The following is a 13,346-nucleotide window of genomic DNA, read 5'->3' as shown; positions in this document are numbered from 1 at the left end:
CCTGTGGCTCCATTCCCCACCCCCCCGCCTGGGCAGGCCCTGCCCCCACGCTCCCCCGCTCACCATGAGGGCCTTAAATTGCACCCCCAGCCCCCACACTCCCTCCCTCACTATGGGGGCCTTAAGTTGCCCCCCCAACACTTTACTGGCCAGACACTGCTCTCCAAGCTGCCAGATTGCAGTCCTGGTCACGTGCATGCTGTGGCTGCGTGCATGCATGTCACATCTATTGGTAACATTATCAGCCACATCAGCAAAAAAGGCCAATTCCCAATAATGACAGTTTTCCTTTTAGCAGTATCAATACGACCTGGCCCAATATATCAGTGCAGCTCTATTTAAATCTCATTCATGCTACTGTCTAAGATAGCGTGGTGGGACCATAGCAATAGTCATGTCAAAGTTGAACCTGCTACTTCTCAGCTCCATCTCCTCTGTTGATTAGCACTGGCCTCATGATTAGTTGAAGACAGCAATGAAGGGAGTCTGGGTTCTGTTTCCAGCTCAGCCTCAGATTTGCCACATTACTCTGAGTAAGTCACTTGATCTTTATGCACCTTTGTTTCCCAGCTGTAGAACATGGACTGTATTTCATTACTTTATAAATGTGTGAGTAGCAGTAAAGAGGCAAAAAAAATCCCAGGCCTACTCATTCAAACAGATATAGCATGGTGGCTAGCTAGTAATGGGGGAGGGTAGCCATCTCAAGGAGAGCAGGACCCCTGGCAACTACTATGGGAGGAAAGGAGTAGAGCTCATACATCTTCAGCGGCTTGACCTCACAGGCAATACCTGTCTCTGGTGATCTAAAGATCATTTAAAAAGAAATCACAGACAGCTGTAAATTGTACTATGTTAAGCAAATGTAATAGGCATAAAACTCAGTGTCCTGTGTTAGGTAACTAGTAGCAGCAATAGCAATATTATCCTTGTTAAATTAGTAAATATGATGTGATATTACAAGTGCTCCCTAGTTAAAAGGCTATTTTAGACACTGGAGCATAGGGTTGGCATGGAAAAAAAAAAATGAATTGGTACTAATCGTCAAGTTGAACACCACCTTCCTCAGTTGTGTTGTTTCTCTCTGAACTGAGAATTACAACCAAAGCAGACAGGAAACTTGTATACTGAGATTCAAAGAGTTTTAGACGGATGTAGAGTCAACGTCTTTTTATGTAAGCAAATAAAAGGCTGGATTGGAAAAGTTGCCATGGGTCAAGCTGAACAGATTGAGATCTGGATATGGACGCTTCAAAACAACACTTCACAACATGAACATCTTGGACAGCTCCCTGTGTGAATGCAGTACTCAACAGCACAGCACACAGTCAAAAGCTGCAATTACAAATGCTCGGATGGGGCAGATGAAATCCACACATTGAGCGGTAACACCAGAGAGTGGCTCAGATTTGGGAGTTGGTATCTGACACCGTATGAAAGGAGACAGGCTGGATTAACAACTGTTCATACTGTAATGGGTCCTTGTGCGAAGAGGAATGGATCAAGAAAGACCTCTTCTACACACAAAATGGCACCACTTTTATTTGAGATTTTTTTTAGCCAATTTCAGCGAAGCCACTGTAGGTCTATATACACACACACCTATTTCAAATTTAGAGCCACTTAGTAAAAAGCTACTTGACCTGAAAGACTGTTTTGTATCAGTTTACTTCTGTCAGTTAAAAAAACCCTCCACATATTAAATGAAACTGGTCCATCATCTGTATGTGGACAAAGCCAAAAAAATCACATGTCAACATGCTCCTGGATTGACACAATCCTTGGAAAAACAAAAAGTCTCCTGCACACTTTGTAGACTGCACTTTCCAAGTTAGGTATTGTGAGGGCTTTCGGCACTCCAGCCAAAAAACGTTGCCTACCTCTGTTCTAGACAGAAAACCACTTAGGCTGGTACACAATGTGGTCCCATAGTCATTCCTACCCAAAAATAAATTGGTCACGAGCTCCTCACTCAACTGCCCTGTCAGCCCACGGTGCGTGCGTCAGTCACTAGCACATATCGGCAAGTCACTTCCCAGCTGTGGGAAAGCAGAAACAACCCTCGCTCCCACCCCTTCCTCCACAGCTTCCCAATTGTTACAGGACCTTGGGGAGCAGGAGAGAGGTACTAGCGCTGGAGAGGTGGTTTGCCACTGACCCACACAACCCTCCCACCTGCAGTCTCAGGAGAAGTGGGAAGAGCTCTGGAGACCACTGTGCTGCAGCGCTTCCATCCAATCGCAAATCTAGCTCCACTCCTGCCCACGGCTCTACTTTCTGCAACACCCCGGACACGAGGAGGGCGCCAAAAAGCGCGTCGGCAGCCTCCTGGCAGAGGACAACATTTGCTCGCAGATGAGCAGCGTTCGCTCGCGGGCTGCCGAAGCGATCAGCAATGGAGATGATCTGCTCTCACAAGAGACTTTCTGCCATTTCTTCTTCAATAGCTGTCCCGCTGATTCCGACGACCTGCACCCAGGGCTAGCTTGGGGGGTGTGAATCGGGGCAACCGCCCCCACAGAGCCCCACGTCGTCACGTCCTCCATTTTTCTCTTCGAGGGAAAATTCTCTTCTCTCACCTGATTGGACATGCTTTCTTCTGCTGCCTCCGAGACTCCCTGCACGAGGCCGGCGTTCAACGAGTTGCTGGCTCTGCCTCGGGGCCTGCAGGCTCCTCAAACTCGCTAGCCATGGGGGTGCCCCAGGGGAAGGCCCTAGCCAGCATCACCCACCCGGACTCCTCCCAGGCTTCGCACCTGCCCGCCCCACCTGCCAGCACCCCCGGAGCCTCTCGTGGGGCCCGCGCTCCGGCCGACCCCCCGCGGGCCTGGCTACGGCCTAGCCCGCCGCCATGACAACGGCCGCCCCGCGCCCACCGCCATTACCAGCTCCTTCGGTGGCTTCTCCGGGGTCTTCCCGAACAGGCCCATCGCCGCCCTGCGCGTTCTGGCCCTTCCGGGTTTCCGTCCCCTCCTCCACTACGTCAGCAAGAGGCAGGGAAATTCGCGACCCAGCCCATCCCTTCCCTCCTTTCTTCCGCCCGAGGGTCACGTGGCCGCTGCGGCGCGTGCGCAGCCCGCTGGGAGGAGAAAGAAATAACGCCGCACGCTTTTTGTGCTCGCTGCTAGGCGAGGGCGGGATGGGGCCTTGCGCATGCGCACTGGCACAAAGGGGGGGGGCATTTAACCTTTTAAGTGCAGGTGATTGTAGACAGTCACAGAGGGAGCGTCACAGAACGGGGAGGGGGTTGTTTAGCCACTTCATGCCCTGGCTGCTGTGGATACTGGCAGAGGCCTGTGCTGGCTGCCCACAGGGGCTGGGCAGGGCCCCGGGGCGTCCCCTCACAGCTGCGGAGAGACCCGGGCCAGAGGGACATGTGGGGGCGCCACACACAGGCCAGGGGGCCCAGATGAGGCCCAGCTGCAACCTCACAAAACGTCCTGGGGGCTGCGAAACACGGCCTTCGCCCCCCCCCCGGCCACAGCAGCTCTGCACCTTGCAGCGGGGGCACTGACAGCCCCGAGCCCCTCCGCTCCTTGCAACGCTGCCTCCCTGGTCCTGCCTGCTCCAGTCCCCATGTACCCAGCACTTAGTTTTCAGTCACTTTTTGACTATGGAAAAAGAATAAAACAAGTACCGCATTTGGGGTTGAGAAAAAAAAATCACCCCGTGGTCAGGTGGGTATGGACGGGGGGTGGGAGTTTGCATTCCTCTGTAGCAGAGGGCACGGTCCCCTACCTGGGGTCTTTTGAGGATATATTGACCACGCTCCAAAGAAGCTGCTGCAGTTCCCCCGCTAGTTGGGGAGGAGCCTGCTTTGAGCAGGGCGGATGGCCGAGATGACTTGTTGAGGTCCCTTTCCACCCTCATTGTCTATGATTTTGCTAGTCCTAAGCAGAGAATATCTACCTCCAGTCTTCTCCCACCCCTAGGGTTGCCAGATGTCAGTAAATATACTGGGCTGAAAATGGCTGTCAGTAAAGTTAGTAAAAAGACTTAAGCAGTCAGTAAAAAAAAAAATCAAAGCTCTGAAAGAGAAAATGGCAGCACCACCTGGTGCTTAAGTGGGAGTGCAGCACCCTGCAGGAAGCATTCTCTTAGTCGTGTGCTGCTGCTCTTGTGTCCCAAGCTGCCTGTAATGCTGCTGGGCATCAGGTAGGCTTCTTTTGGTGTTCGCACTAAGACGGAGGAAGCGGGGCTGGTGGGAGCATGGTGCAGGGTGCAGGCAGAGGCATCTGGGTGTAGGGGTGAGTAGGGGGTCCCTGGCAGCAGTGTAAGACCATCGTAATAAAGCAGGGTTACCAATCCAAGAAAAAAAAATACTGCAAACGTTTTTACTATGGTTTTACAACCAAAGCCTTTTACTGTGGTTGATGTCAAATCCCTAAATTTGAACTCAGCCCTTTTAACTGGTATCAGGCAGGAGGGCATGAGTTACATTAAGTAAAACACATATCAATGAAAATGTGTCAGTAAAAAAGAGGCTGGCGGTCAGTAAAAAGCTTTCAGATTGAAAGTAAAAAAAATTATGTTGGCAACCCTGCCACCCCCTAAATAGTATAGCTCTGTGCTTGTAGTGATCTATCATACACGTGAACTTTTACCACACGCAAATATCAGAATTTGGATAATGGCTTTAAACCAATTACTAGGGTTGAATCCTGAATTCTTCTTCTCTTCTTCCCTGCACCACTGCTTGACATTGTCCTGTGGTGCCTACTTTTATGGCAGTCTTTAGTTGCAGATGCAGTCTATTAGCAGTAACTGGACCACTCATGGAAGGAGAAGAGAAAATGTTCTTGTGTACTGAGCACCATAACAGTTCCCATAAAAGACATCATACTAGGTTCAATGCAGGCAGAAGTTAGCATAACACAACTAAAGGGAGTGTTGTTATTTTTGCCCAAAGACACTCCTGCACCTGTGTTTATGTCTGCGTAAACACAGCCTCCTGTTGATTTAGTTTTGCAAAATTCCCTTTTGACAACAGAGTACCTGTGGGAAGTAAGTAAAATGCCAGTATTTACACTCCTGGACATCATCATGCTGTGTGGGAACTAGTTTATGTTCCCCCACCCCTTCCAACAGAATGGATCAAATTATTCCCCTGGTTGCACAGATGCCAGTCCCCTGGAAGAAGCCAAGCAGCACCAGTTTAAATTCAACCTGAATTGGTGCCAAGCTTTTAATGGAATATAGGTAGGGCAGATAGCAGTCTGGCTCCTTTCTATGGGGCTAGGAAAGGCTTATGGGGCAAGATCTTCCACTATACTCCAGCTGCTTTATGCCACATGTAAGCATAGGGCAATATATTCCTTGACTGAAGATCGAGTAGACAGTAGAACTGTTCCAAAGCCGTCTTTGAAAGCTATGATTAGGGGACAAATCTCCATGGATTCCAGATTCCAGGCAGATTCCAGGCAGCACTGGCTATAGGAAAGGCTGCTGAATTTTAGGGCCTCTCCAGGCCCCAGAAATGACTTAAGAGGTCCTATAGCCATCTCTGTAATCTCAACCTGAGAACAGCCAAGACACTTAAAAATTCCTAACAAGATATTGACTGGATTTGGTTTTGGTCACATCACCATCAGAATTTGGCCTTAGCTACAGCGTGCATACTGAGTTGGGATAGACAAGTAATTGTTTGTGGAATGGGGAGGCTATAGGCATGTAGAGTTCTTATGGCTGGAGAGAATAGTAGTTGTCACCCTACCTTTCTTTTACAGGTTTAATTGGATAGAACAATGCAGAGCACTTTTCAGCTAGTCATTCTGATGACCTTTAAGAGTCATGGCTAGGACTGGTCCCATTATGGGGAAAACGGAGGCACAGGAGGTTGAAAATGATTTGTTTGAAGTCAAACAGCAGAGCAGGGACCTGGGTTTTCTGATTCCCAGCGCTCCACTCTGACATCTAAATTAGAAGTAAAGCTGTCATTTATTTCCTCAAATAATATTTGCACAAGAGGGTCAATCATACTAACCTATTTTCTGTTTGTTGCAATAGCCAAAAGTTGCATTACTTTAGCTGGTAAATTACGTCTACGTATCTCATAGGCTGCTGTAATAACTGGCCCTGTAATAACAGGCTGCTGTTGTACTGCTGTAATAACTGCCTCCCTTATGTATGAAATAGAATGGCAATAGTTAATTCTTTTGGCCTCGTTTATATGGTGCTTGTGCACATGCAAGGAAGAGATGGTGGTGGTAGAATAGACATGTTTTACCAGAGTGACAGGCCCATTAAGTAGCATAAAGTGTGAGGCAGCCATGCAGGTCATCCCAACTGAGTGCAATAAAACTATTAGATTACACCATCACATGTTGTGTACATGCCACATGTATTATCAGAACTACTCAAAAAGGTTTTGAAGAGTTATCACTAGTATAGTGACCACTTCTGTATTCACGTTGAAAAGGTGTTCAAAATCAAACCTTTTACTTGCACATTAGTGTTTTTTCTGCTTAGACTGCTGTTAAGTATGCCAATTGCTGTGGGTCTGAAGCAGATCTGGAAGTTGGTTTTTGGTTTAAGCAATTTATTTCACACAGGCTAGCAGGCAGCCAGATGGAAAAAATACTTTCGCTACCACTCACAACCTAGATATCTACAGAGGAAAGGATCATTATCTCATTACCGTGAATCATATGAATCCAACTTCATTTCTGTAGCTATGTCCTCTGTGCCTCTCCTAACTATTTAAACAGCAATTGCTTAAGTTCATTTACCAAACAGAAACAGACTGGTATGTGGTGTTTCATGAGATTCTTATTTATTTTGCAGTGTAGTGCATGTTTGCTTGATATCTATGTACAAGGACCTATGCTTTTAGAGTGCTAATTTAGTAAGTTCGATATTGTTTTCATTACACCAAAACCATAGAGAAGTCAGGCTGGAAGAGACCTCCAGAGATCATCTAATCCAACCCCCTACCTGAGGCAGGATCATCGCTATCCAAACCATCCTATAGAAAAACTCTAAACTCATCCTAAAGCTACCATCAACCTTGATACAAGATGCAACATAACACCCTAACCTGCCACAGGGAAACCAGGGGACCACGGCACCCAATGTCCTGCTTCTAAAAACGTTTGTTAATATAAGATCAAGAAACTAGCCAGTCTCCTACGTATTTTCACCCAGGTGTTTCTAGGCCCCCCATTTTCAGATTGCAGAGGCTTCAATTTAGAGCAACAGCCATATTCTAGCTCAACTTGGAATGTCTTGATACCAACTGGACTTAGATGCTTCCTTGTGCTTAATCACAAACCCGAGTTCTTTACTGAATCAGGAATTAAAATACAAACGCTCTGAATTGCCAAAGCAACTCCTTTACTCCAACCAGGGCACTCCTCCACAAGACCAGTGCCAGAATTACAAATATATAGATGTGTGAACTAGAGGAAGGGGAAAATATCTGAGGAAATATGTCCAGCAAGTAAAAAAGTTACTGTCATCCCCTGTTGCTATCAGTCCCTCACTATAACATTTATTGTTTCAAAACTGGGAATAGAAATGAGGAAAAAATAGACATAATTAAAAAAGGTTCCCTGCCCCAATAAATATTCTAGTATCTGCATTATCCACCAGGCAAGCTACTTTGTAGCATTAAAAAAATATCAATTTTATAAATTTGATTTCCTACACAAAAAACACCATTAAATAAGCCATTAGCTAATTAATACCCAAACTCACTGTAAACGGTGCTTGGAAGGAAACGATGGCGAGTATCCAAAAGGATCTGCATCCACATTCCCCATCATTCACCTCTGCTTAACTGCCACCATCCTATGTACAGGGCTATGAACCAAAGAACAAGCAAAACAAATACAGGTCATTTGCTTTTATAACATCTATTATAGCAGGTACAAGGTAAACTTTGCAGAACACTTTACGTTCTAGCCCTTTCTTCTTACACATGCTCATAACATTTTCCCAAGCAATTACCTTTTGCGCTGAAAAATTTCCATACTAGATTTTCAGCTAGATGATTTTGAAGAATATCATTCAAATATCTCCATCTGTTCTCTGCATCACAAAGGTATAGAACATACTTTCTCATGGTATTGAAAACAGCCATCTCTCTTCCCCCAGGAAATGACTGGACTTTGTCATTTCAAACTTGGTATTTAAACAACAGCATCAAAAAAGCTGCTTTAGTTGTTAAGGGATAGCACTCTGCCCTGTAGGCATAGCAGTACTTATACTAAGCACCACAGCTACACTTTCATGACTGTCCATAGAAGAAAGGTCCTAAGGGGAGACAGGTTGAAGGGAAGATTTCCCATTTACAAAGTAGTTGGTAAAATGAATCTGAGAACCACTGGGTTAAGCAGAAGTGCACACAAACACAACACATGGGCTTAGAAATGCTTACAAATGAGAACACTTCAAGCCAGGGACATGCTGTCTTCCTTTGCTTGGCAAGTGCCTAACATACTTTGGGAGCCACTGCAATAATAAATGAATTCCAGCACCACCATAAAAATGATGCATGGGACTTGCACACGCCTGAAACAATCATTTAAATGGTTTGGAATGAGATAACCAGTTGCACTAAATGGTTTTTTGCATTGCTTCCGCATACAAGAGAGACAAAAATTGTATTACGTTTTTATTTGTCTTCACAGATAAATCAAACTGGCAAGACATCTGCAACCATACAGAGGATATTTATCAAAACAATTAACATTACAAATCTGCAGCCTTCTCCTTTTAAAATAATTTATTTCAAGGATTTGTTTTTAAATGGTACTGTCGTAGAACATACATTATTCAACAGAGGTGTGCTGAACAGACTCTAAAATAAGAAACACTTAAAATTAAGCAATTACCTCAGGTTAGAATTCCAATGTTCACCCAACATTCTAACTTGTAAACTTTTGCTGGAATATGCTTTTGTTTTAGGTTTGATTTTTGTGCTTACAAAAAACAGCAGTAAGTTTCCAAACATTGTAAAGAAAAAATTATGATACAATAAGTATGCATCCAGTTTCAACATACAAGGCAACCAAATGATTCTGTCATTAACATTAGCATCATGTATATTTTCGTTCACTGCACTAACATTTAAACTAAAACTCCAAACCACAAAATCTTTAAGTGACTAACACATTTAAAAGGCAAGCAGTAATATACTGAAAGCTTACAAAGAACATTAGCACACAGCTAAGATGGGATCTCATTTGATAAAGGCTGCTGATGGGTGTACGGCTGCTTTTTCTTATAAGAAGCCCACCTACAAACCGGGCAGCAGTGTCGCCCCCCAGCTAGCCACATCACAATGCAATTCTGATGAAACACGTGGCCACACGGTAAACCCATGAGGAGACATCCATTCTCAAAATTCTCTAGACATACAACGCATTCTGTACAGTGCAACATGTTGGAGGGCCAAGCTGACCAATCTGGCTCCATGTTTTCTGTAGAGCTACATGACCCATATGACCTAGCTTTCCTTTCATATGGCTCATTAGGACAATATTTCTTGGCACATGAGCAGTTGTCAGCATTGCACCGAGGCTTTCCTTCACTGGGATTGTGAACTGTGCTCAGCTCATCGTCCTCAGAGACTTCCTTTTCACTACTGAAGACCTCTTTGCTTTCGCTCTCAGAGTCACTTTCACTTTCTGGAGACGCTTCCAACATCTCCTCTTCAGAATGGATGCCAAGGCATCTAAACTTCCACATGGGTAAGTTTTTGATATAATCTGTAGGTATTAGAGGGTGGAGCCAGAGATCAGGGAAAGCTAAGCGCTCTAAGAACAAATCTGGGTCTTCATCCCAATCTGATTCAAAGGGGAATTGTTGAAAAGAAGCGATGGGGTGGAACAAGTAACTGGTATACCAGTCCCACAGGCTTGACAGCCATTCCAAATTGTTGGCATTGACTTCGTCGTTGTTGTTATTGCGTCTTCTTTTTTTCTCAAAGTAATCTATTAGTAAACCATGACCAAGGTAAGTGCTGAGGAATAGGGCTGGGTGTGATGAGTAGAACATCCAGTCAGCTCTTACCCATGAAGCCAGAGTAGTTGTATTAGAATACCTGAACAGTTTTAAACTATACTCATAAAAGCTATCTAGGTAAGGTAGCTGCAAAAAACCTAACACAGGGAGCCAGGAAATAATTAATAAAGAATTATACGTCCCTAAAGTGCTTATAAGAACCACAAAGCGCTTTATGGTAGCACCCTGTGTGATAAACAAGTCCATCCAAGCCATCAGATTAACCAAAACTAAGCTCAACACAAATAAATCATTAACTTCAGGCTGCAGTGAGCGCAAGAATGTATCCATGGCACGCAGAGATATAAATTCACCAGTGTTATTCCCATATCTGTAAATTCCCTCCGGAGTTCTAAGCACATAAGATGGGGTCTTGTAGATCCCAATTTCTGCCATATAACTTTTGTTGTCCCAGTTTTCTACATTCACAAAAATAAACTCAACTCTTCCAGTAAACTTTACACTTAGTGCAGAGAAGAATGCTGGAGGCTGGTCAAGGTTAGCAAACAGGTATATTTTCACTCGATACTGGTCACTTTTGTTCCACTCTTCCTTTAAATGTTCCGAGTTGTAGACGGTTTTAATGCGAGAAGCTGCATGTGCTGTGATCCATTTGAAAATGTGCTCCACTTCAATTCTGCGCCCACTGTATTCTTTCAGCATCACTTTCCCCTTGGAGGTGCTGGTTTGTGGAACTGACATAATTAATGTGGATCTCACCCAGCCTCTTCTCTTGCAGTATCTGCAAAAGAAAGCAGCAAGTAAGATTACAGTTTCATATTTCTACAATACCAATCCTCAGATGTTCAATGGAAGCCTGGTTGAAAGAGCTTTGCAGCTCTAATAATAAACTCAGAGAAGTCAGTGGGAAACAAGAGTGCTCTATATCAATGGAAAAAGTAAGCATCTATTGATATACTATGCTGCCTAAAAGGGTGTTGGGAGGACATGAATTCGTAAAACCCTGGAAGGGAAGAGTGCTAAGTACAAGTTTATTATACTCACTGGGGTCAGGTAATACAAAGATCAGGGCTCTTATGGCAAGATTTCATTTCATTACAGTGGAAAGCTTTAGTTACAGACACCGTTAAGTTTCTAGCCCTTCCAGTTGTGAAGATAACCTTTACTACATAAACTGCTTCAGCAATTCTTTCCTGAGTCTGCAGACGAACCTCTCCAGTGCTTCTGTTATTCATAGTTTTGTCAAGCAGTGGCAGAGTGAAATTAGCAAGACTCTAGTCTGTTTTAGGGCTGCTTTTAAAACCCTATGGAGGCCATGAAACAGACAAGAATGTTAATTTCACACTCTGGCTAGTTAACAAAGCCATGAGTACAAGAAGGCAGAAACTGCCGCCATTCAAAAGAGTGAGATAATTAAAAAGAAGCTGGCAGCAGACTGGGAGAAAAGCAGGGGCAATCTGCCAGGAAGTTCTGGCTGAAGGTGTAGGAGACAATCCGACTTTACTTTCTAGCAGGCTGGGACAAGGCAAGAGATATGGCCTTTAAGTGCATATCTGGGAAGTCACAGATTAAAGGGGGCTGAGCTCCCATTTAGGATCTAAAGACAGCACTCTGTAGAAATCCTAGAACCTTCCCTGCTCCCAGCACCTGCAGGACTTGTCTGAACAGTGTTGTTTCTGGGACTTCCTCCTATTACTTAATTTAGTTTTTCAGGTAGCAGGTATCTGGTAAGTTTTCCAACACCCATCTTCAAATATAACAAAAGCTATGAACAGTCAGACAACAAGCTGCCCCTGTCCAAACACTACAAGTCATGCAATGGAGTAAGAGCAGTCATAAATTCACCAGCCAAAGAATCTTCTTTCCGTCACATGGATTTTTTTTTATATCTTTTTTTTAACTCCCCAAGTAAGAAAATAAGATTGCTCCTATCAAAAAGGCAACATTATTATTTTTGGAAAGAGCCTTGGCATATTATGCCATTAGCAGAAGAAGACTTAATTGATGGCAGCACTGGGTACTCTCAGCATCCTGATGAAAATTATTCATGAGCATTCACACTTAGCAAGACAAAGAAAAATCCAAACTAATAATTGGAAACAGTTGTATTTGAATTTAAATCTTATTTAAAAGACCATTTTTGATTATGGCATGAAGACTAGTTAGGAATTTCATACTCTGGAATGTGATATATTTTAAGATGCTCCAAGTTTAAAAAAATAAAAAGTCACATGTTAGTTTCCATAAGCACATTCAGGCTAAGAATTTATTAGTGCAATTCATGTTATACCACTGTATTTAGGATTCAGACGATGAAATGGTCGTGCACACGTGATACGTTGCCACTGGAGTTCAAGGCAAGTTTGCCTGTGACATGATGTGGCCACAACTTACAGATTTTATTGGTTTTACAACAGCGCAGAAGTAACTACTGTGGAAGCAGCTGTAACAATTGCTTTCAGTTGCCTGGTTTTTGATTACAACTAAATGGAAATAAAAGCATCTTTCGCATCTAGGAGCTGTGGTTACTTTCTGCCTATTTTCCCCATAGGAAAGCATGTTGTCAAAGGGCGTGCTCCTGTTTACATATGGGACTACACACATTCCTCAGGCTGGGAGGAAACAACATCCTGCATGCACTCTCACAGCAGTACACTACTCTCGAGGACCAGAGTAAGTTAAAATGCTGCAGCTGTCTTTCCACCTTGTCAGACCAAACCAAAGATTCTCATGACCAGTAAATTTCTCAAAACAGGTGTAAATCAACCTTGATGGAAGCAAGTGCAATATTCATTAACTTTAGAAATGACTGAAAAGTGAATATATTCACTTAGCTGTCTCTTTCCATTGCTGTATTATATTCTACCATGGCCTAAACATATGTTTCTCTGACACTTTGAGAAGCCATGCTTTTATGGGTGATGGATGTCCATACATAATGAAATAGCGTTTTTTTTTTTTTTTTTAAAACAGACCAGTATTCTTCCACATGTAAGAAGAACATTAGAAATCCCATACTGGGTCAGATTACAGGTCCAGCTAGCCCAGTATCGTCTTCCTCTCTCCCACAATGGCAGGGTAGGGATGCTAAGGGAGTGGATGCACTGTGATTAAGGGTGGATGTAATCCACAGGCCCTGAGTTCTATGTTGCCCACGAAGTCCACAGATATTGCTCACAACCACAGGAAACGAAGAAGTTAAAACTAAGGTTGACAGGAAGAGCAAAATAAGATGTTGCCTGCAGCATGTTACTTGCTCAGTACTGTTGCAAATGGGCCAGTGAAAAATGGGGACCCCAGGACAGACTTTAATGGAGATAAAAAACCTGTAAGCAGTAGCCTTTATCATGGCTAACTTTACAGTAGAAGGCTCTACAGCA

At 44.0% G+C, this 13,346-nt stretch overlaps 1 protein-coding gene across 3 annotated transcripts in view; it reads right to left on the bottom strand.

Moving 5' to 3' along the window:
* Nucleotides 1-13,346, bottom strand: part of LOC109322135 (charged multivesicular body protein 3) — a 46,430-nt gene that overhangs the window by 16,165 nt on the left and 16,919 nt on the right. The window contains exon 1 of one of the 3 annotated variants that reach the window (XM_019553027.1): nucleotides 2,886-3,025. The exons of 1 other annotated variant lie outside the window; for it this stretch is intronic. In XM_019553027.1, the coding sequence (XP_019408572.1) occupies nucleotides 2,886-2,930 (45 nt within the window). In that variant the 5' untranslated portion in view covers nucleotides 2,931-3,025. Of the gene's footprint in view, nucleotides 1-2,885; nucleotides 3,026-8,600; nucleotides 10,748-13,346 lie in introns of those variants that run through there. One more of the 3 variants, XM_019553026.1, reaches the window with a different exon arrangement.

The sequence above is a fragment of the Crocodylus porosus genome, unplaced genomic scaffold (genome assembly GCF_001723895.1).
Source record: "Crocodylus porosus isolate Cpor-Errol unplaced genomic scaffold, CroPor_comp1, whole genome shotgun sequence".
NCBI lineage: Eukaryota > Metazoa > Chordata > Crocodylia > Crocodylidae > Crocodylus > Crocodylus porosus.
The sequence above is the reverse complement of the archived record's forward strand: the minus strand, read 5'-3'. Positions and strand labels throughout refer to the sequence as shown.